Genomic DNA, 24,693 nt, shown 5'->3' with positions numbered 1-24,693 from the left:
AAATTCCCTTCGAACTTTAAAATTTGGCTTCTTCTCCTACAAAGTTAGTTCTTTTACAATTTCTCTATAGTTAGTGTGGTCTTCTTTGTCTTCTAAATTATTATTTTTCCTTTTTCATCATATATTATTTTGTCTGGCTTTCTGTTTTTTTACCATTTCGATAATTTTTTCACACAGTCTATTTAGCTTTCTTTCACTCCTCACAATGATTACAGAAACATAAGGCGGCTTTCAAACGATGGATAATTATATATATAATGACAACTATGATTGCCTTATGCTATCATTACAACTAAATCCCTTTTACATTATTAGAAATGTCACTTTTCATTATTTTCTATATAATCATATAGTCGAATGTGTTAGTCATTTCTATCGTCGTCACTTGGGATGTGTAAAATAGGGTCAAAATTCAGGTTTAATTATGCAATTGTAACTAATTAATTCTAATCTTCATATGTTACACATTCACTTGAAAGGTTGAAATAATGTTAAGTCCACTTACTTTTATATAACTACCAAACAAACATTAAGGTTGGGAAATATTATTATGTTCTCTTTAAGACAATAGAAATATTCATTTCCACTTTATATTTGCAATATATTTTTTTTAATTATATATATATATATATATATATATATATATATATATATATATATATATATATATATATATATATATATATATATATAGGTGGCTGAAAGCATAAAGCAAGAGACATGCCAGAATTAAAGTAAGGTTAATGCTAGGATTTTCATGTATCAAAGGCACGCATTATCAAAAAAAAAGTACTATCAAATTTTTTTTAAAAACGTTAATGTAAGCTACAATAAGGAGAGAAAAGAAACAAAATACGTATAATTAATATAATATAAAGCTAATGATTCTTTTTTCTCAAGCATTTAGTTAATGACTATACTTTATAATTTCCCTAAAAGGTTACTCCTAAGTTGCTTTATTGGTGCAATTCTTGGGATGTTTTTTAAGGAACATCAAAGTACATTGAATTGATTAATTAAAACAATGCTTTAACTGTGTTAATTTTTAAGTACATTAATTCAACTGATTAATTTTTGGTAATAGTTGTACTTCATACACAGATCGATCATTAATGTCAACATAAATAAATATTCTACACATCCCATTAATTATGAATGATTATTAGATGGTGTGATTTTATTTGATCATCTACTAATATAGTCCTATTCTTTTTTTACTAGCTACAGTACTCAAACAATATACTTCATGTCATTTAAAAAAGGAAAATGCTACGTGGCCATAATGTGGCCAGCCACACGGTGGCATTTTTGTAAATAAATATAAAAGTTGATGTAATAAATTATTAGTAATAGTTAATGCTAAGTGTGATTTTATGTAATTGCCCTTTTCCCACTATTTCGAAAACTATTACTAATATTTCACTTCAAATTTATTAATACAACATTCTCTCACCATAATAATGACAATTATTATTTCCAAGAAAAATTACTAATAAACCTTTATTATGCACAATCTTCTATACTTTAAAACAAATTATATATATATATATATATATGAATATTAAATAAATCCTACCATATATTAGTAAAAGATATCAATATATGATAAATAAATTATGCTAATAAGTATGTACGGTTGCATATAGTTAATATATTTTACGATCAAGTCAAATAAGATTAATTAATCTTATACCAATGTTACTCCTAGCTATTCTAATTTTGCTAGTCATTTTTCATGAATGTGCGTTATATAATTGTATTGCATATCATAAAATTACTTATATATATTATAATTGTATCATATAATCAAAAGTTTAATTCCATTATATATGTCACATATTAATGTTATAAATAATTGTATATTTAAGATACTACTAATATATTCCCACAATGTATTATGTAAAATATATGGAGTACTAATGTAATGTTATTACATTACAAAAATAACTATAACTAATTATGGCCAAAATAACTATCATAGGACACAATACAATTATATACCAATAACTAAACTTGATAATAATAATAATAATAATAATAATAATAACAATAATAACATAAACATAGTACTAATAATATTAACTTATATGGATAACATGGATAAACTTTATATGCAAAACACATCTAAAGGTCATGCCGTCATGGTACTAATAGGGTGAGTTTGGCAATAAATTTGTAATGTATATTAGTAGCATTGTACTATCATTATTATATAGTAGTTTCATTGTATGACAAACATTTAAATTTTTGTTACGAATACATACTATAGGCTATATTAATAAGACCAATAACAATAGTATTAAAAATACAAAATCATATTATTATATAATTGCTAATATATAGTATATTACAACATGGTGCCATGTAATATTATGAGCTAGTATATTACGGTCGCAATTATCCTATTATTATTTTAGGTTTGGCATGAATTTTAATGCAAAATTGATAAAGTAAGAGAGGTAGAGAGAAAAGAAATTAAAGTATTGTTATTAGGAATGAGTCTCACACTCATTAGTTTTCAAAATTGGAAAGAGAATATTTTTGGGGCGGACTAAAAATGAAAGAATGCATATTCTTATAGGACGGAGAAAGTACTAGTTACTACTATTTCATATCCATAAATTCTCCGCTTAATTTAATAGAGGCGTAAAATTAACCAATTAGAAAGTCTGAAGGTAAGATATGACATGATCTTGTTTTTATACGCAACTCCAAATGGGTTCATCTGTATATAAATGGATTTCAATTTTAGATATATTTCTAGAAATTGCAGATGCATTGTACGTATTCTTATTTATAATAAAAAAAATATTTTTATTAAAAATACAAAAATATGTACAACTATTTTAATTATTAATGTCCAAGATCGATGAATTAGACGAAACTAATATCCTTTACTGTAAGTTGACATCTGAATTGTATACAATAAATTCCATGTCAACATATTAGGTACCCCATGATAAGATTCTATCATATCTAAACATTATTATGCGTCATTTGCTTATATTTGAATTGGAAAGAATTACGAGTACTAGTATTAAAAAATTAGTATACTACTATACTCCCTATTTAATGTTACTCTACTCCCTATTTATGCACAAGGGTAAATTAGTCTTAAAAAATTGATACTTTTTAGATGAACAAATTTCAAGTAATATTAGAATTAAATGTACAGATTTTTATTAATATTTTATTTTTATGGTTGGCCATATTATGGCCATTTAGCATCATTCTTTAAAAAAACTACTAGTAAATTACATTTAGAGCGTACAAAATATCGACGATGTGAGGATATGGATGGATAAGACAACTTAAGTTAGTAAGTACTTATGAATTTGTTGAGATTAGTATTACTCTTCCAGTTTCAGCTAAGATGAAACATTTTTTAATCAACGCGGATTTTAGGAGTTGATTTGGGAAAACAAAGAGATGGATGTAAGTATTACATGTAGATAGAAAAAAAAGTTGAATATTTATATTGAAGAAAAAAGTAATTGTTTATATTAATTGGAGAGAGAAAATTACTCTATTGTTTCAAAAAATAGATATTGTACTACATGTTTTCAATTCAACATTCTCATATACATAAAATATACTTCCTCCATATAGAAATAGACTCAATTTTCATTTTTTCGATCTCATAAAAATATTTCATATGCATTTATGGATATCTTTTATCATTCTTTTTTACTTTATCATTTATGGACTCACCATAATCTACACTACTTCAGTTAATTTTTCTCATTATCACTTATTTTACCAATTACGCATTGAAACTCATGTAACTCTTAAATGACATGTTTCTATGGAACGGACGGAGTACAAATTGGGTTGTATGCTTGCATTGTTTAAACTCGTAATTAAGACAGAAAGTTACTAAAATACCTTCACAAAAAAATTAAACAAGAAATTGGTCCCTAAATCGAAAACTTTGGCCAAAATTTAGTATTTTCCCTCAATATTAAATTTGGTCTAAAAAATAATAAACTTAGTGTTTTGAGGGAATTTTCCACAAAAACAGTTTTTTCCTCAATTTATGGAAAATTCACTACAAGAAATAAGTTCATGGTTTTTACAACCAAATTTAAAATTTGTGATAAATACCAAATTAAGTTAAAGTTTGTGATATTATGAACCACTAACTTTCTTAAAATTTAGTATTCATCGTTTCTCCCATAAATTTTTTTATTATTTTAATTTTGTATTATATGAAATGTGTGTAATCAATTATTTTATGTGTTTTACAACAGGATTTCAAATTTCAAGTGAGTATCCTCATTCATTATCTAATCAAGATTACTTGTCAAATACTAATGTTTAAGTGCGTGTAGTAAATATTTTAAATAGGAGATCAATAAATTAAGTGTAACTAAAATCACAAACTTTGATCTAATTTAGTATTTCCCTCAAATTTTAAATTTGGTTGCAAAAATTATAAACTTACCTCTTGCAATGAATTTCCCATTAATTAAGAAAAAATACTGATTTTGTGAGAAATCTATTATAAATACTAAATTCATGATTTTTATAAACCAATTTCCAAAAAAAAAAAAAACAATTCTATCCAGAAGGCGAAATTCGATTAAATAAAAGTCAACCAAATGTACGGCTGAGATATCATTCCATTTCTAGAAGGCTAAGAGCATCCCACAACCGTGCTCGGCCCGGCGCCACTATTCATGCCTGCTCTCTGGCATGAGCACAGCACCCACAACTGTGCTCTTTCGCAAGGACGAACACAATTCAATTTAAAATTCAATTAAACAAAAACATTTCCATAATATTAAAATTCATTAAAAAAACCACAATAAATATTACAAATTACAAATAAAATAAAAAAGACATAATTAAAATCCTAAAAATTAAAAATTACATAATTAAAATACTAAAAATTAAAAATTACATAATTAAACTCCTAAAAATTAAAAATTACATAATTATTGGCTAATATTACCAGAGGAAGACTACTCATCCGGCGGCACTAACCCCAATTGTTTTTGGAGACCCAATATCATGGTCTCGTGCGTTTGAAGTTGCGTGGGGGTCATAGGTGACCTATCGGCCATATTGAGTTGGCCTAAGAGCATCCACAGCGAGTTGTTCGGGGGTGGAGGTGGCGCATAGGGAGCGGGTTCGGGAGCGGGGGCAGATGGAGTCGCGGCGCGACGGCAGTCGGCCGCCGCCTTCTTCCTTACTTGCGGTCGGCGTCGGGAACCACTTGGTTTGGCGTCGGGGCTACCCAAGTTAGCTCCGGCGAGTTGGCTAGCCACTTCTTCGGAGCCGGCGTCAGATAGGGATACCGACCTTGACCGTTGGGAGGAGCCTCTAAAGGAGGATGTTACGCCTCCCATATAGTTCGGGTGCGTCCGCGTGTCCTGCCAAACGTTGAGATACTTGAACGACTTGCCGTTCATGGATTGGTAGGTGCTCAGCGCGGCAGTGATGATGTCGACCTCGCTCCGGCCGCTCCCGGCATTCCGTGTCTCCTGGAGGAAATAACCATTGAACTTGCCAATTTCTTCGTTGGCTCAGCCGATGGAGTTGCTCACCATACTCTTGTTGCGCTCGATCATTCCCGGCGGCCGGCTTTCATTGTACCGGCGAGAGACGCGCCACCAAAAGTGATCGCCGGATTGGTTCGTGCCAACCACTGTATCTTCGGAGATTTCCAGGTACGCCTTGAACAATTTATCCATCTCCGCCGGAGTGTACGGTGTGCGGACACCGCGAGTAGGAGGAGGCAGAGTTTGGGAGGGGGCGGTCGGCCTAGGCTCCGGTGTCCACCCGTATTGCCCTTCGGAGGCACCTTGGTCGTCGATTGGGTATGACCGGTAGCCACCCGGAACGCCCGAATCTTGGGTTTGAGGAGGGGCCGAATATTCCGTTTCCGAAATTTATTTTCTTATACTGTACTATATTCCACCAGCATAGGTAGATCTAGGTGGTCGGGGCCGACTCAACCGCCCCATCAATGGCCCATGAGCTAGGGTCAAAAAGTTTCAGTATATTCGATATCTGAAACAACGGCAAATTCCCATGTTGCGCTATTCACTTCCGTTCCATATTAGTCATTCATCGTAACCACCTCTATCTTCAGAATCCGACAACGACCCTTTTCACTATATCACTTCCATGACTTTGATTTTTTTTATAAATAAATGAATATAAATTTAAATATCACGTCACGAAAAACTCGAGTAAAACTTTTGCTCTCGGACATTAACTAGTCTAGCAGTAAAGAAACCAATTCACATGTCACTTCAGCTTTGTGTCATTCAATGGCCAAAAAAGTGAGGGCGTTTTGGAATTTAATCGACATGCAAAAGCATTTGGTCCACTTTTGAGCCTCTACTTCTGAAGAATTTAATCGACATTCAAATATAAGACAATGCTAAACTGACCCTCAGCCTTGTAAATTGATTAATCCATTATCTATTAGTAATACATTTTGAATTAATCTTAAACAGAATTTCAATACGCTTAACACGTGATTTTTTTACTTTTTATTAGATTTAAAGCTAAGTATAATGGTCTAAGAAAATGCATATAGGGTTTTGATAAAATTTACTATCAAATTAAGATTGAATGTTCTTTATTTGAAGTTTGATAACTGAATAGTAGTTACATATAAGATGATAACTGTTCTTTGAAAAATTTGCAGTACAATATTAATATAAATGTGTAAGTCCTTTACTAAGAATAAGGTTACTTATTTTAAAAGGACATTGGTAGCTAAAATCACAAATTAAAACCGAATTTTAGTATACCACTCCAACTTTTTACGAATTTAAATAATGGTTAAAAGCATACTTAAATGAATTTCCAACGTTTTAGGATATAAATGAGTGAGATGGAAGAGAAATGATAAAAAAAATATAAAAATAGAAATTAATAAAATGAAAAAAAAAAAAAAATTCATCCTCATAATCGTAAGCTTTCCGCAAATCAAAATTGACATGACAAGTCAGAATGTCCATGTGGCCCAACACAACTTTTTTTCGCCAGACCTAAATGTCTGCATAGACGTTCTAACTTATAATGTCAATTTTGATTTGTCGGAAACTTTTGATTTTTAGACCACATTTTAAATAATGTATATACTAAATTTCAGTATTATATGTAACCTTTATTTAAATTTTTAAAAAATATATTAAGAAAAAAGATATTCTCTCATTCCAAGAATTGTTTCCTTTTAGACATAAAGTTTTATGTATTATTATTTTATATGATAAACAGAGAGAATAAATGTATTATTTAATGACGTAAAAAAACAATATGTTGTTTAAAATAGTGGAGAATATAATATGAATTCCATTTACCAATATGTTTATGAATTACATTTACCAATATGTTTCTCTTGAGAAAAACATTTATATACTATAAGGGCATCCGCAAGGGGCGGACGATGGCACGCCCGATGGCGCGCATCGTCCGCACCCATTGCGGGTGCGCGCCATAGGGCGCGGACCATAGTCGCGCCCTATACTTCGGTCGCGGAGGATAGCTCGGACGATGGCCATCGTCTGCCCCATTGCGGCTGTCGCGGACGATGGCCGCGGACGATGGCATCGTCCGCCCCATTGTGGAGGTCGCGGACGATCAACCGCGGACGATGGCACGCGGTTTCGTTTTTTTATAAATACCGTTCATTTGTAACATTTCATTTCACTCGATTTCATTTTCGAAACTTACATTTGAATAATTACTACGAAATGGATTCAAGCCCCAATAGTCCTACGTTTAGCGCATGGGCGCATTGGCCAGGTACAGAACCCGACGATTATCGTTCGTTCGACACCGACACCCATTACGATCCCGATTTCAGTACGGAATCGTATGGGTTGTCTGACATGGAGCCGTCTCCGCACCGCCCAATCGCAGCGGCCGATCCCGACCCCGCCGCGACCGCTTCCGCCCCAGCCAGAAAGAAGCGGAACCGGCAGCGGGCGCAGAAGTTGCCGCATCCCGGTGATTGCGATGAGTACGCCCCCGGCCGTACGAACTACAACGACGACGAAACTCTCACTTTGGCCCGGTGTTGGGTAGATATATCGGAAGATCCGATATTCGCGAACAACCAGTGACAGATCGCGTACTGGGAATGCATCGCGGACCTCTACAATTCGGTCAAGCCGCCGACCGCGTACAAGCGCAAGCGTGAGCAACTCCGCAAGCACTGGAATCAAGTCAAGAAGGAAGTGGACTTGTACGCGGCGGAGTTCGAGAAGTTCACGCGGTCACAGGGGAGCGGCGATAGCTTGAGCGACGTGCGCGCTAAAGCGCTGTTGTCGTACCGGTCGATGTACGGCGACTTCTAGCACGAGGCCATCTGGGCGCTCTTGAGGGACAAGCAGAAGTTCCAAGGTGGAATTCTGCACACTGGTACAGAGGACGAAGACCACTGAAGCTGGTGATTACACGAGCAGCGGCAGCGGCAATCACCCGGTTGACCTCAACCGGACGTACGTGGATGAAGGGAGTTCCGGCACACCGGTGTTCGTCCGGCGTCCTCCCGGCGTCAAGGCTGCAAAGGCCAAGGGAAGACGACCGCGACCTCATCGTCGACCGCTGCAACCCAAGCTCCGGTCCCGGTAGAGCTCCCGACCCAGACGGCCACCGCGTTTGAGTCGTTAGCAACAGCGTCGATGGCAAGGACGATGTTGCAGACGCACATGGCCCTCAAGAAGTGTACCGACCCCGACGAAGCCGAATATCTCCGGGCGTTACTCGATGAGCTGTGTCGGAAGTTGGGAATTGGTCCGACTTAGTTTTTTTTTTATTAGTTCAATGATGTAACTTTTTTTTATTAAAACTTCGCCGTTTGTTATTTAGACCGTTTTTTATTTACTCGTTACTTGTTATTTGAAATTAATTAAACAAAACAATAAAATGATGATGTGACGCGCCATAGGGCGCACCTTAGGCCATCCGCAATGGGCGGACGATGGCACGCCCGATGGCGCGCATCGTCCGCGCCATCGATCGTCCGCGCCCATTGCGGATACGGACGATAGGTCGCGGACGATCGTCGCGGCCGATACTAAGGGCGCGGAGGATGGCGCGCCCGATGCCTATCGTCCGCGCCATCGTCCGCCCCATTGTGGCGTACACGGACGATGGCTGCGGACGATAGGCATCGGGCGCGCCATCGTCCTCCCCATTGTGGCGCTCCCGGAAATGCTCCCGCCCCAGGCAGCCGAAGTGTATTCGTCGTTGGCGACAGCGTCGATGGCGAGGACGTTGTTGGAGACGCACAAGGCCCTCAAGAAGTGTACCGACCCCGACGAAGCCGAATACCTCCGGGCATTGATAGATGAACTGCGTCGGAAGTTGGGAATTGCACCGACTTAGTTTTTTTTTTTGTAAGTTGAACGGTGTAACTTCTTTTTTTATTAATGTGTCCCCGTTTGTTATTTCGACCTTTTTATTTACTCGTTATTAATTGTTAGTTGAAAACATTTAAATCAATTAAACAAATAAATAAAATGATGATGTGGCGCGCCATAGGGCGCGCCTTAGGGCGCGCCTTAGGGCGCCCCACTGCAGGTGGGGAGGTAGGAGGATAAAACTGCTGACGTGGCGCGCCATAGGGCGCGCCTTAGGGCGCGCCTTAGGGCGCCCCATTGCTAATGCCCTTAGGGCGCGCCTTAGGGCACCCCACTGCAGGTGGGGAGGTAGGAGGATAAAACTGCTGACGTAGCGCCATAGGGCGCGCCTTAGGGCGCCCCATTGTTAATGCTATAATATGACATGTGGATTGAAGCTGGATCACACTCATTCCCAAAAATCTTACAATAATTTCATAAAAATAGTCGTTATTATCTAATGAAATAAAAGTTTGGAATAAAGGGGAAACATGGATTTAGCCAGTTGCAGGGAAGCAGAGGTACAACTCCCCACATATTAGCGCAGCTCAATATTTCTCGGTTCTCACTTCTCAGGCAAAGTTTCGGAATTGCTGCATCTCCTTCTCCTTTTTTCCTCTTCTTTGACTCGCCTCTCTCTCTCTCTCTTCTACGCTCACACCACCTTCTCTTTCCGCCATTGCTTCCTCTCTCTACCTCAACATTTATTTCTCATTTCCGTTGATTGTTTTCTCCCCTCCGCACATCCTCTTCGCCGGCGACGGAGCCGATAGAAGCGCCACCGCTCGGCGGAGTTAGCTTACCGAGTGCCGGAATTAGTCAATTGGATAGAAGACTTATTTTGACTTCAAAGCTTTGGCGGTGAGGAGAAGATCGGAAAAACCGAGGAGCGTTTTTTTAGGGGAAAAGTCCTGCAGATCTGCAGGAGAGAGAAGGCGAGGGTTTTGTGGTTGGATCTCTGTTCATCAATTCGAAGGGGAAGGTAGGGGAGTTAGTTGGCGGTGTGGATGGTAGTGCGCGGCGGAGGAAGAGGTGGCGGAGTGGTGGCATGATAATGAGTGGAGTCGGTTGGTGGTGGCGGTGGTGCTGGTGTGGAGGTGAGTGCTTCACATGGAATGGCAAATCTTGTTAGCTACAGTAATGCCGACCGTGACATCGAGCAGGTATACTTGCTCCTTGATTTGTCTATCCGTTGATTTATTTATGATTTTGTTTTAGGAGGTGTGATTCTAATTCATGTTTTACTTTATATTTCGGTGATCGGAGTTGGAATTTTCGTTGTCGCGTTTGAGGAAACGCTGTTTGTTTTCCAGCTGATTGATAATTTACGTGCATGTGTATGTGTGTAATTTTTCAAGAGTTCGTACTGTTGTTGTGGAATTTAGAAGAGATGCATCATCTTCTTGGTTCCAATTGTGCTTGCTCTGTTCTTTTGTACATCCTGTATTTAGCATTGTTGATCATTTAAAAGCACGTGGCCCCAAAGTTGTAACTCTGATTTGTCTGTATGCGAGTGTGTAGTTCTGAGCATGGCTTTTCTTCATGATTGTGTCTCTTAACTAGATACACGGATGTGTTTAACTCAGAGCATTTGGAGGTTTAATCTTGCTTTTATTTGCAGTCGATGTCATATTCCAGTAGAGATTCTGAGTCTTATCTATATTCTTGTGTTTGGGGTGTCACTTCTTGTGCTTGTTTTTATTCGTGCTGAATGTCTAGCCATTCTCAAATCATGAAAATCTAACAAACCATTTACTGTGTGGCTAACTGAGCATAACTTGAATACATATTTGCTTTTCATATTATCTCTCAGTTCCTGTCACTCTTTCCTCTATTATTATTTGATTCGTGTTGGAGAAAAATGTGATCAATGTCTGGATATAAACTTGGAAATTCTAGTCATAGTGGTTGCCTGGTTGGGGAGTAAGGGAAATCTGTGGTAGGCTCATCACATTATTTCCTCACTCAAAACATCCACACTTCTCAATTCACACTTACTTTGGCTGTTTGATTTTTCTTTAGAGTATTCTGAAACTTGTATAGTCAAGTACTATAACATGTTTAAATGCCAATATTTCGTTTGACAATTATTTTCACTTGTGCAGGCGTTGGTTGCTCTAAAGAAGGGAGCTCAACTACTTAAATATGGTCGTAAGGGAAAGCCTAAATGTTATCCGTTTAGACTCTCTAGTGTAAGACTAACATACCATATACAGCCTTATGCTACATTTTACTATGATATTGCTAGTTATGCTTTGCCTATTTCATTCTACAGTTGCAAGTGGTGTGTTATTCTTACTGTTTTTGCTCTTATTTGTTCTTTAATATGGAATTGAGTGCAAAGAACTGGCTCTTGGGTAATTGCCTCCATTAATTATTCTAAGCTCACATATTTCTTGCCTTCCAATCTTCCTTTTAATAATTTGCAGTTCTGATATTCAGGACTGATATGTTTAGGTATGTAAACCGTAGCATTTGTTATCACATATTTTTTAAGATCGACATTGTACGGGCATGTATGACTATTATTTTTTGTTTTATCTTTGAATTGTTGTTTGAGGTTTGCTGCTATCATATTATTTTTTGGGACATTGAAAATTCTTGAACTCTTCTCCATTCTTTGTATAGTTTTCAAGCTTAATTTTCCAAAATAACATTTCTCTGGAACATTACAAAAATACATTGAGCAAATTGGATATAAGTTGGAAGCGTAGCGCAATATGCTGATCTAATCTACACCTTTGGATCTAGCTTTACCTTCTTGCACATCTAAAAAAGTAGAACCGCCTTAATGCTTGGAATGGAGTGTGGGCCTATCTTGTTCACTGGAATACACACCTTAGCTCCTAGATTCAAGAGGAGTTTGGTAGAGGCATATAAAGAAAAAGATTCTTGAGGCGAGCTTATCTATAGAGAGGAAATACAATAACTGGGAATAACTCATAGAAATAGGAATAAAATACCACAATGATTTTTTAAAATTCTCTCAAATATATGGCAACAGTGTGATCTGGTAAAATTGACCTAGTATCGTTACATGGGTTAGAAATCAATTGGTGTGGATAGATGCAACATCCTGGATTCAAGGGCTAGTTGTATAGTTGTATATTTGAATGATGGTGTTGTACAATAATAAATTATTTTCCCCTTAGGTAATAATCAAAGTGGTATGCAATCAACCACATATGAGAATTACAATACATTTTTCGTGACTTGTGTTTATCTAGCTCAGGTTGATTGAGTGTATTAATAACAACTAACAAGTCCCACCTGTAAAATTATCTTAAGTTCTTAACATCATATACTTCTGTCACGAGGCAATTCAAATAGACCATATTGAAATTCAGGAATGCATTAGTAGAGGGCCAGAAAACCTTGCTGTTGTTTTAAAGCCCTGATTCCTTCCCTACAAGTAAATTTAGACAAATGGTCACGATTTTAGGATAATCCCCATTTGCTAAGTTGCCAAAGTATTTATGTTTCAGATACCATATGATATAAACACTGTTCAAAGCGAACACTCCTTAGTGACCTGTTTTTATGGATGGACTATTAGTTACTGGTTTAGTAGATAGTAAGTTAGTAACTACTATCAGATTATAAATATTAAAGGAATCACAATTTAAAACAAACTGATAATAAAACTAAAAGGGTCTAAACTGAGACATCATATAATAAGTGCAGCTATTAAAACTACTTTAAGTGAGACCTTCTATAAATAATTTATCAGAAGTGTATCAAGCGAGTTAAATTAAGTTCGCTTATATCATCGATGGTTAATTGAACTCCTAATGGACTCTGTCGTGGTCTGTAATATGAAACAAAATCTCAAGTATGGAGTCTCCATGTTACTGTGATCCTCTTTCTTATAGAAAATTTGTGCAAAGTTCATCCAGTGTAAGTAGTGTAGTTGTTTAACTGTTGAAGCCCATCAGGATTCATAATATTTCAAATGTCAGTTGTATAGTAGAGAAGGCTTCATATTTAACTGTTGTATTAGTTTGTCGATTCGTCAATGTTTTTCAACATTACTACCTTTTACAATGTCGATTATTCTTGTGCTATTTACTTCCATTCTAATGGTTGTTAAATTTTTTGCAGGACGAAACAACTTTAAATTGGATTTCTAGTAGTGGTGATAGGAGTTTGAAGTTAGCTACAGTTTCAAGAATTATCCCTGGACAAAGAACTGTAAGATTTTGAGGACTTAATAATCACTCCATTGATTTCCTTTATCTTGTATTGATGATTTGTTCCTTTATTCCCTATTGTGTTTTCTGTAAATCTTGGTCCGTGGTCGTATTTTATCTAGAATTTGATTTTAGTGATTGGCATGAACTTGTTATGCAGGCTGTTTTTCAGCGATATCTGTGCCCTGAAAAGGAGTACTTATCCTTTTCTCTTATATATAACAACGGGAAAAGATCTCTTGACCTGGTTAGTGATGAGCTAAAATTCCTTGGTACTTTTTAAATTTGTTTAATTGCTGTTTGCTCACAATTCTTGTTGCATATACTAGATCTGCAAGGATAAAGTTGAAGCAGAAAACTGGATAGCTGGGCTCAAAGCATTAATAACATCAGGACAAGCTGGACGCTCAAAAATTGATGGTTGGGGTGATGGAGGCCTGTATTTTGATGTGAGTTTTACAACCTGGTATCATCACTGTATCATCCTCCACCGAGGGTTATATGCTTAGTTTTAGTACCAGCTTTCTCCTGCAATAGTTGCAGAGATAAGCTAGTTGTTTATGTGGAGTCGCCATATTCTAGTTTTTGATTTAGTGATTTCTTCCTTCATCCAGCTTTTGGTGTCAGTATTGATTTATATATTTTTTTCTGGCCATTTGGGATGGTTACCTAATGGGCTATACATCTGTGGCAAGCTTTTTCTAAAAAAGAACTTTCTTAACTGGGAATTTTCGTCAACTTACTTAAAAGTATTTCATCCGAGTGAAATTTGATAAGTCATATGGTGGCATTTCTTAGCATGTATCTATCATAATCATTGACCATATGCTTCCAGGAAAACAGAGATTTAACGTCAAATAGTCCAAGTCACAGTTCTGTAAGTGCTACACGGGAAGTTAGCTCATCTGAGGTTTCTGTTAGTTCAAACATAATTGCTTCTCCTAAGAGCTACCGACCTGATAATTTGGTATATTCAGAAAGGTCACATGTAGCTTTGGATCAAACAAATATGCAAGTGAAAGGATCTGGTTCAGATGCTTTTCGGGTTAGTGTATCTAGTGCCCCCAGCACATCAAGTCATGGTTCTGGACCAGATGATTGTGATGCACTAGGGGATGTGTATATTTGGGGTGAAGTTATATGTGATAATGTTATCAGGGTTGGGCCAGAGAAGAATGCTAGTTCCATTGGTACCAGAGCAGATGTTCTCCTGCCTAGGCCATTGGAATCCAACGTGGTGCTGGATGTGCATTATATAGCATGTGGGGTACGGCATGCTGCTCTAGTCACTAGGCAGGGTGAAGTCTTCAGCTGGGGAGAAGAATCTGGTGGGAGGCTTGGTCATGGAGTCGGAAAAGATGTCAGCCAACCTCGTCTGGTGGAATCATTAACATTTTGCAGTGTTGATTTTGTCGCATGTGGTGAGTTTCACACATGCGCTGTTACTATGGCTGGTGAACTTTACACCTGGGGTGATGGTACACACTATGCTGGGCTCTTGGGCCATGGTACTGATGTCAGCCATTGGATACCAAAGAGAATTGCTGGCCCTCTTGAGGGACTTCATATTGCAAGTGTGACATGTGGTCCATGGCATACTGCATTGATAACATCAACTGGACAGCTTTTTACTTTTGGAGATGGAACTTTTGGTGTTTTGGGTCATGGAAATAGAGAAAATGTTTCATATCCAAGAGAGGTTGAATCTCTAGCAGGTTTGAGGACAATTGCTGTTGCTTGTGGAGTGTGGCATACGGCTGCAGTAGTTGAGGTGATTGTAACCCAGTCTAGTGCAAGTTTTTCATCTGGAAAATTGTTCACTTGGGGAGATGGTGACAAAAACCGCCTTGGACACGGTGATAAAGAACCAAGGCTCAAGCCTACCTGTGTGCCTGCACTTATTGATTACAATTTTCACAAAATTTCCTGTGGGCACAGTTTGACTGTTGGCCTGACTACATCTGGGTGTGTTTTCACAATGGGAAGTACTGTATATGGTCAACTTGGAAATCCTCAGTCTGATGGAAAGCTACCTTGCTTGGTAGGAGACAAGCTTGCAGCTGAATCTGTTGAGGAAATCTCTTGCGGTGCATATCACGTGGCTGTGTTGACTTCCAAAAACGAGGTTTACACATGGGGTAAAGGAGCCAATGGGAGGTTGGGCCATGGTGATATGGAAGACAGGAAAGCACCCACTCTAGTTGAAGCTTTAAAGGATAGACATGTTAAATTTATTGCTTGTGGCTCAAATTATACAGCTGCCATATGTCTTCATAAATGGGTCTCTGGTGCTGAGCAGTCCCAGTGCTCTGCTTGTAGACAAGCTTTTGGCTTCACAAGAAAGAGACATAACTGCTACAACTGTGGACTAGTTCATTGCCATGCTTGTAGTTCTAGAAAAGCACTACGGGCTGCATTGTCACCCAATCCCAGCAAGCCTTATCGTGTGTGTGATTCATGTTTTGTGAAGCTATCTAAGGTGGCAGAATCTGGAGCCAACAACCGGAGAAATTCTGGACCACGGCTTTCGGGTGAAAACAAGGATAGACTGGACAAGGCTGATCTTAGAATAGCTAAGTCCATGCCATCTAATTTTGATTTGATCAAACAATTGGACACAAAAGCAGCTAAACAAGGAAGAAAAGCTGATACGTTCACTTTAGGTCGCTCTTCTCAAGTATCTTTATTGCAGCTACGAGATGCTGTTATGTCTACCGATGTACATCGAACTGTTCCTAAGCCAATTCTCACAACCTCGAGTGTTAGTTCAAGATCTGTATCGCCTTTTTCGAGGAAACCTAGCCCTCCAAGGTCTGCAACACCAGTTCCTACAACATCAGGTTTATCTTTCTCCAAGAGCATCACTGATAGTCTGAAGAAGACAAATGAGCTTCTGAATCAGGAAGTGCATAAGTTACGGGGGCAGGTACATCACTAAATTCAGTCTCTGTCCTTTTTTGGTTCTCAGATATTGGGTTAATTAGCTATTTTGGGTTCCTAATTTTTGTTATCCTGAGCTTGATTCAGGTTGAAAGCCTTAAAAACCGATGTGAATTGCAAGAATTAGAGCTCCAGCAATCAGCCAAAAAAGCTCAGGAAGCAACAGCATTAGCTGCTGACGAATCTGCTAAATGTAAACCTGCAAAAGAAGTGATCAAGTCACTTACAGCTCAGGTTATGTTTGGTTTTAAAAAAAATTATTGGTATTTTTCATTAATCAGTAGCTTCTATGTTTATGCTCTTACATATATTTGTCAATTTCTGTATCCAAGTTATCAATGTTCAGCATTACAAGACTTTGGGAAGGCATAGGTCTCGACTATCATATATGATAGTGTATAGTATACTACTTTCAAAGTACTTAGGCTTTTCTTAAAGGATATTATGAAAAGAGTCAAAACACAATATGTTTAACTAATGTGCTGACTTTGGAGTTATGAGAGTAAATTTTGTCACATGGTTGGTTATTACATACCTGATTTCGTTCTTATGTTAATCTTTGAGTGAGCTTGTTTCAACTCCTGCTTCACTTGCTGCTGAATGCTAATTCATTGGTCAAGTCCTGTTTTGCTTTTGTCTGATGATTCAAATGAGTTTTACAAAGTGCCAAAAGATTCGTTGTTGATCTGAGCAATTTTTGATGTTCCAGCTTAAAGATATGGCTGAAAGGTTGCCGCCTGGGTCTTATGACCCTGAAAGTCTCAAACTAGTTTACTCGCCAAATGGATCGGAATCAAATGGCGCACACTTTTCTGGTGCGAATGGAGAGAGGCACTCAAGATCAGAAGATATCAACAGCGCATACTCAGCTTCTCACCCGGAAACAGACTCAGGTGTGCAAAATGGAACGCAAGTTCTGTCTCAATTGCTCCGAGATCCTATTGGAAGCAGTGAAAGTGTGTTAGATCCACAAGGACTTGGGCATGGCTACTCAAATGGAACAAATGATCGCCTGGATACTCGGCTTCCTAATGGCGGGGGAGTTCTTCAGTCTTACAGGAGCAGCGTGTCTGAAAGTCTCGATGGAAAAGAATCAACCACTAACCACGACAGCGATGCTGGCTCCAAATCTAGAAACCTAGCAGTCCCAGGCAGTGCTAGCCAAATCGAAGCTGAATGGATTGAACAGTACGAACTGGGTGTGTACATAACACTTGTAGCCCTTCGTGATGGAACCAGAGATATCAAGCGTGTACGCTTCAGGTATTTGCTGCCCTCTCGTTTGTTCTAATCGATATTTCCTTTCTTGGGATCTCACATGGCTTTGTCTGCGTATAAAGCCGGAGGAGATTTGGGGAACACCAAGCGGAGATGTGGTGGTCCGACAACCGAGAAAAGGTTTACGAGAAATACAACGTGAGAGGATCAGACAAGTCATCGGTCAGCGGGCAGGTGGCCCGGAGATCGGAGGGAGGTCTTTCACCTTCTTCGCAGATTTAGGTAATAACAGAGGCTATTTAGAGGAAACAGACATCCGATTTTTGGCCCTTTCACACATTCCTCGCCCTTTACTTTTATTCTTTGTTATTTATTTTGTATGTATTTAAATGTTTTGGTCGATTTCCTCTGCAAGGGAAAGGGCATCCACCTGTTTTATGCTCATATTCTGTATATATTAAACTCTCAAGTTATTCTAATTTTGTTTTATTAATATAATATTTTAATTAGAAATTAGGATAAATAAATACTCCATATACCATTACATATGATTATAAAATAAGAATGCGAATGTGAAATGAGATAGTGACTTCATTGTTTTCATAGTTTAACATGTTTACTATCCCCGTTTAGTGACTAATCTTTCTTGATAGAATACGACTTGGGTTGATTAATTACATTACATTGGATTTTGCACTATTTCGATCAACAACTATATAGATTTATATAATAATAGTATAATTTTGGAGCCATTGTTGGGGAAGGCCATAGGCAAGGCAAGTATCTGTGTTACCTGTTTCCTAATTTTATTTATTAGTTCCATGACATTAGATCTAAACGCGAGCAACAACAAAGTGTGCTTTTGTTAACAGATATGATCCACAATCCATTCAATCAATAACCAAAGATGATCATAATTCCCAAATATGTTATAGTATTAGATTTTGCGAGTCTTGTCATGTGACAAGGCAATTAATTTGTGAGCCTGAAACTTATAGAAGCACTTATGCAAACAAAGTCGTGGCTATCTAACATTCTTAATAAGAAACATGTAAAAGGACCGTTCTTTGAAGATAACAGTAGAGATGCTTAAGGCAAGGAAACTAATCAATACAGTACTGTCTAGTGTCATAAAATGGCATATATGCCAAGACGTAAAATGAAATACTATTATTATGCAATTGAACGGCTTCTTTCACATTCTCAACTATATTATTAAATTAAAATAAAAATAAACAACAAATCCGTTGTAGTCTAGTTGGTTAGGATACTCGGCTCTCACCCGAGAGACCCGGGTTCAAGTCCCGGCAATGGAATCTTTTTAGAATTAATAAATTTTAATTAGCCCTCATTTAATAATGGATTAACTAGTTAACATGCATTTAATATAACTAAAGTCAAGAATTGTTCCCATAATGGGATGTGATAACTTTCTAATTTTTATCGTAAAAAACTAGAATACTGCACCAAAAATTAAAATATTTTTACAAAGACTGGAACCAACATATGTGACAATGCCCAAGGGAGCAATTGTTATATGTGATTTAATTTAATGTGATTGGTTCCTTTTTCATACTCTCTCCGTCCCATTACAAGTGATGGATTTCTTTTGAATACGGAAATTAAGAAAATTATATACTTCTTCCGTCCCATAAAATATGGGCGGATGAGATGTCACAAGAATTAAGACAAAATTGGTAAAGTAAGAGAGATGAGGAGAATGATAGTTAAAGTAGAATTAGTGAATAATGGGACCTACATTATGTAATTGATATAACTTTCTAAAAATGGAATGCACATATTTTTGTGGGACGGACGAAAATGGAAATTGCACATATTTTTATGGGAGAGAGTATATTGAGTTAAAGTACGAGAGAAGAAAAAGTAAGAGACATAAAGAAATAATAAAGTAAGAAAAAGAGAATAAAGTAAAATATGATTGAAGTTTTATTTTTAGCTAAAAAAGGAAATTGATTACTTGTGGTGGAACAACTCAAAATGGAAAGTTGATTAATTGTGGGACAGAGGGAGGGAGTATATTTTTATAAAGACTGGTTCCTTTTTCAATTTGGAACCAACATTGTTATATAGCTCTTTTATGCTTGTACAATGTTTGTCAAATTCAAAAGAAGATATGTTAGATCCATAATGCATTTTGTTTTAATTAGAAAAATAATACAAATTCACTTTCGTACATTCAAATGTTACTTTTATATAGTGGAATCATGGATTTAGGTCAATGTAAATGGATGAGTCGGATTCGGATTTAGTTAGGACTGTGGAATGTATTTGAGCCCAGTCGGTTTCAATCCGTACCGACCCAGATGGCACCCGCGGCAGGCGCGCTCCTATTTGTGAAAGGCCTTCAATTAGTTGTATCAAATTACACGCATGTCTCAAATGTAGGGTGGTGAAACGGGTTACCTGCGGGTACCCGCACTCGACAAGTCGGGTACTCGTATCCGATTTTAGCCAAATTTGTTGTCCCAATATCCGACCCGTAACATATCGGGATTACCCGTGTCGGGTATCCCATAGCCGACCCAAAACCCTAATAGAAAATTTGAAAACTCTAACAACCGGCAATATTCCCTAATTTATTGTATTAATATCGATAGTAAGTTTTGAATATATTGAGAATAAAAGTGAGGGGACACTCTATAACTATTTCCAGTGAATTTTCATTGTATCTTCATTGGTATAAAAATATTTCAAAAGAACTCTTAGATTCTATAAAGTATTAAAAGTTAGTATATCTCTAATACTAATAATATCGGGTTATTATCGGGATTAACGGGTATACCCGCTACCCGCAAAACTCTAAAACACAATACCCGATTCTGTCCAGTTTCCCATTATCGTCGAATAACGGATACCCAATACCCAACGGGTAGCGGATCGAGATGAAAATTATCCATTAACCGCTACCCATTTTGCCTCCCCTACTCAAATGTATGTCTAAATATATACACTTGTAATCTATTAACATCATAAGATAAAAGCCAAGAGTATCTCATGGTATTACGTCGAAAAAATTCATTCAAAATGCAAAAAATATTTACAAGTTTACTTATAAATGTGATCAAACATAGGAGTCCACATGTAAAGAGCATCGCACGCTTTGATTAATTAATTTAGGCGTGTTAATGTCCAAACCAATGAAGCATGTGCGATATTTAATAATGGTTTAATTTGATGACGATTTTCTACGTAGTTGACACTTTCATCTACCTCATACAATTATTGCAACCAATCCCCATATATATTATTTTACACAATTAATATTAGATTTTTTATTTGTGTATGGTGTATAATTAGGGGGAACAAAATGGACCACGGGTTCTTATATAAGTAATTAATTCAAAAATAACACACCGGTAGCAAAACTAAGTTTGAATTATCATGATATAGATAACTCCACCATATATTATAATTTTATTTGTTACTATAATTTAATCTTATACCTATCTTAATTTAAGTTATTATAATAATCTTGAGGGCATAAATATATGATACTAATAGTGTAGTACTTTTTATAGGTTGTGCCGACTTAGGTGAGAATATGGTTTCATGTGTTTAGCCATCAATATCAATTGATTAGTTTCAGAAAAAAATAATAGGAAATTCTTAATTGACCTTCACATAAACAAATTCAAATGGGAAAACTTGAAGATTTCAACTAAAGAGCGTTGACTTAAAAACAAGACACAGACAACTAATTAAGTTGATAGTGGTTTGAGGATTTGGTAAGAATGTTTGAATTTATAGAGATGGATGACATGTGACTTGGAAGGACGAACACCTTTTCATTTTATTTTAGGGTGTTGTATATTTACATTCATCTCATCATGACTTTAGAATCAAATTTACAAATATTGTACTAATATATTGTGTGCTCATCTTTGTTCTTCACTTAGTAGCCAAGTCAAATTTTTTGGTCAAATAAAGTAATAGTATGTATCAATGAAAGTAGATTCTACAATGTAAATTTTAATTAAATGAATAAAATGCTTCGCTACATCAGTTGGTATATATCTAGAGTAATCATGCTACAATCTTCCTACATGATGACATTGTTTTGCAACTTTGGAGGATAATATTGCTCTCTTTGATATGATTGTCGATTATCAATAGTACTCTATATGTTCCATAATAGTTTAATCATTTATATTTCTTTTGGGACTATCGCACTATAATTTGTAACTTACTTTTTTTTGGTAAAACAACACATCTCATCTCTTTTAGTACTTTTTTCCTTTTATTTTTTTCTTCTCTTATTTTATTCTCTCTCCACTTAACTTAACAAAATTTTCATAAATTCTATGTCCAAAATAAATGTTTATTATAGACGAACGGTGGAGTACTATTTTTCGTTTTCGCGTGAATTTTAGTTCTTGTTGCTTATATTGCTTATCAATACTGCCCATTTTAGTCATAATGTGACCATAGATTGACATTTTTCAGTTTCCATATATTCAATCAACGTGATTTTATTTGTGCAACAGAAGAGACTATTGCTAAATATACAAAACTACAACTAAAGTTTATTATTGTGAGATGCACTTTGAGTTTTTGATGCTTTTGTGGGTGATACTTCTTCGTTTGGATTTTCATTTAATATTGGTTTGAAACAATTAAAAAATATCAAGAAGTCCTAATTTGTAAATTTTTTAAGTTGAGGTAGAAAAGATAAGCATAGAATGATGAATAGGAGAAATAATTGGTAGTATTTCAAAACGACAAATAAGTTTAGTACACAGTTGGGAGACGTTTTCTCAATTGTTTTTAATTGCTACGTCTCTACTTTTGTCAATTCTTTACAACATTTAAAAAAAAAAGTTAAAGAGCCAAATTATTAATGTTAGTTACATATTCCTTTCAAATATCATTTTGTTACATATTCATTCCCCTATTTAAATTGTCACATTTTTCTAAAGTCTCATCACACAGTTTAAAACAATAATTGATTCACGAAATGCAATGTGTTATATATAGTCTTCCCGCGTTTTTCTCAATTATCAAACCTTTATTTGTAATAATTGGCTGCCTTCTTAACTTTAAAATCTTAATATTATAAGTAATCAAATATTTTCATGAGATATTCCAGGAACTTTTTGCCTTTTCATAGTCAACTTTTCTTAATAAAATTTCTCAAGTGTTCACATTTAAAGTATATTTGACTCATAAAATAGAAAAATTGGTCATTTTACTAATTTTTACCACAACAAATACATTTTTCAATTCCACAAGCAATGAATGCAATTTAATAGTACTACTAAAATGTACCTTAAAATTCAAGAATAACGAATCTCGTGTGAAAGCAACAGTCTCTAACACTGAAATATATGAATATCAACATTAAATGGCTTTGTATGATTAATACCAGAAATTCTCAAATCATGAAAATCTCATAGCTAGAGATTTAGTTACATCTTCATGCCATAATGTAGCTATGTAGGACTAATCAAAACATGGAACAATCAAAATCAACATATATAAATTTTCTTCTCCTAAAAAAACAGAAAAGAATTCTATTACAATCAGTATAGGTCTCACAACTCATGTTTGGCCTGAAATTGATAGATCAAAACTCTAAAAAAAATGACTCCTAAAATTATAATCTCTCATAAAAATTATATACATATACCTCTAAGACTTCACGGAAGGCCGCCTTCGCCTTCCAAGCCGATGCTATTGTGCCTTTTGGATGGGGCAGAAGGCGGTATAGGCACGCCTTTAGGCAGAAACCCGTAGAAGGTGCTCACCGGTGAGGAACGCCGTTGAGGCCTCACTTTGAGAAATTGTGTGTGCCTTGCTCCATTTGCATCATCAATACAAAACAAGATGCATAAGACTAGTATGATTATTGGTATTACATGGTGCTTCCTTTTCCCCATCTTTACAACAAGAAAATCTTAGGATTGGAGAGAGTGGGATAGATAGAGAGAGAGAGGGGGAAGGTTTGAAAAGGGAGGTGATGTGTGCAGTTGAAATACTAGTGTGTTGTGGTGTTAGTTGGAGGAGGGGGTTTTTCTAGTTGATGTTTGAATTAAATAGAGTTGTTCCATTTATTAACTAAAAGACATGAGGGTAACTTGTGTCTGAAGAATATGTGGGCATGGAAGAACACAAGGGAGAGGTGTAGGCATGGGGCTTTGACTCCTCATCTTTTTTGCAGGATTTTACACCCTAGTTAATTAACCCTTTTTAAACTCATATATAGTGGAATATAATTCAACATCCCACATCAAGTCCGCGATAGTAAATAGACTAAATGGGTTCTCTTGCCTAAGATCTGACTAGAGGCTCAACGATTCAGAATAGTGGCTCATAGTCTAAAATCTGACTAGGAACTCAACGATTCAGAGTGATAGCTCACGATCGGGTGGCATGGGAAGGAGCTAGCTAGCCAAGATGGGCTAGAATAAGTTATAAAATTAGTGTATCCATAAAAAAAATAGTACTCTCTCCGTCTTATTTAAAATGACACGTTTTCCTTTTTAGTTTGTTCCAACTAAAATGACACATTTTCTTTTTTGAAAACTTTCTCTCTCTAATTAATACACCCAACCATTTTTTTCTCACTCATATTAAAATATCCATCTTTCTTTCTCTATCTATTTTAATACTTATGCCCATTTTTTCTTTCTCCAATTAAACACATTAACTACTAAGTCCTAAAATCATGTGTTGGCCAATAAATATGTCATCTTAGTAGGGACGGAGGAGTTTTATAAGGACAAGGAAAGTGAGGATTTGGATGTTTGAACGGGTCTTAGGGAAAAGTTAAATGGGTGAAATAAAATATGGTAACATGGAAAATGGAACAAGATTGCATACATACGTGAGGAAAAAGAGGCGCAGTGTTGCATGGTTAGGTGGCCATGTGGGCCCGATTTGGCCGACTACTAGTTGCTCTGACAAGGCAAATTGTCAGAAATGCCCTTTGAATATTTACAATTAGGCTATTTTCTTCTTCT

At 36.3% G+C, this 24,693-nt stretch overlaps 1 protein-coding gene and 1 non-coding gene across 3 annotated transcripts; both read left to right on the top strand.

Annotated features, from left to right (window-relative positions):
- Window positions 1-9,857: 9,857 nt before the first annotated feature.
- On the top strand, window positions 9,858-18,206 carry LOC121782365 (PH, RCC1 and FYVE domains-containing protein 1-like). Of its 2 annotated transcripts, XM_042180162.1 has the most exons (9): window positions 9,858-10,528; window positions 11,471-11,557; window positions 13,467-13,556; window positions 13,716-13,802; window positions 13,885-14,004; window positions 14,391-16,481; window positions 16,583-16,729; window positions 17,205-17,758; window positions 17,836-18,206. In XM_042180162.1, the coding sequence occupies exons 1-9, from the start codon at window positions 10,481-10,483 to the stop codon at window positions 17,993-17,995; spliced, it is 3,384 nt and encodes a 1,127-aa protein (XP_042036096.1). In that variant the 5' UTR covers window positions 9,858-10,480; the 3' UTR covers window positions 17,996-18,206. The 2 variants fall into 2 exon arrangements, with proteins under 2 accessions (XP_042036096.1, XP_042036097.1); XM_042180163.1 differs by lacking the exons at window positions 9,858-10,528; window positions 11,471-11,557; window positions 13,467-13,556; window positions 13,716-13,802; window positions 13,885-14,004 and having other exon boundaries at window positions 14,391-14,432; window positions 14,533-16,481.
- A 750-nt stretch (window positions 18,207-18,956) lies between these two features.
- Window positions 18,957-19,029, top strand: TRNAE-CUC. The gene has a single exon. It is a non-coding gene; the product is annotated as a tRNA-Glu (tRNA).
- Window positions 19,030-24,693: the final 5,664 nt, after the last annotated feature.

Source organism: Salvia splendens, chromosome 20, assembly GCF_004379255.2.
Source record: "Salvia splendens isolate huo1 chromosome 20, SspV2, whole genome shotgun sequence".
Lineage (NCBI taxonomy): Eukaryota > Viridiplantae > Streptophyta > Magnoliopsida > Lamiales > Lamiaceae > Salvia > Salvia splendens.
This window is presented reverse-complemented; position numbering and strand designations above follow the sequence as displayed.

Bases quoted from the DNA above. Each gene is read 5' to 3' on its own strand.
- LOC121782365 (XM_042180162.1), top strand. From the start codon at position 10,481: ATGGCAAATCTTGTTAGCTACAGTAATGCCGACCGTGACATCGAGCAG. The intron at 14,005-14,390 runs GTGAGTTTTACA...ATATGCTTCCAG, and splicing joins ATGGAGGCCTGTATTTTGAT to GAAAACAGAGATTTAACGTC. The intron at 16,730-17,204 runs GTTATGTTTGGT...TTGATGTTCCAG, and splicing joins TCAAGTCACTTACAGCTCAG to CTTAAAGATATGGCTGAAAG.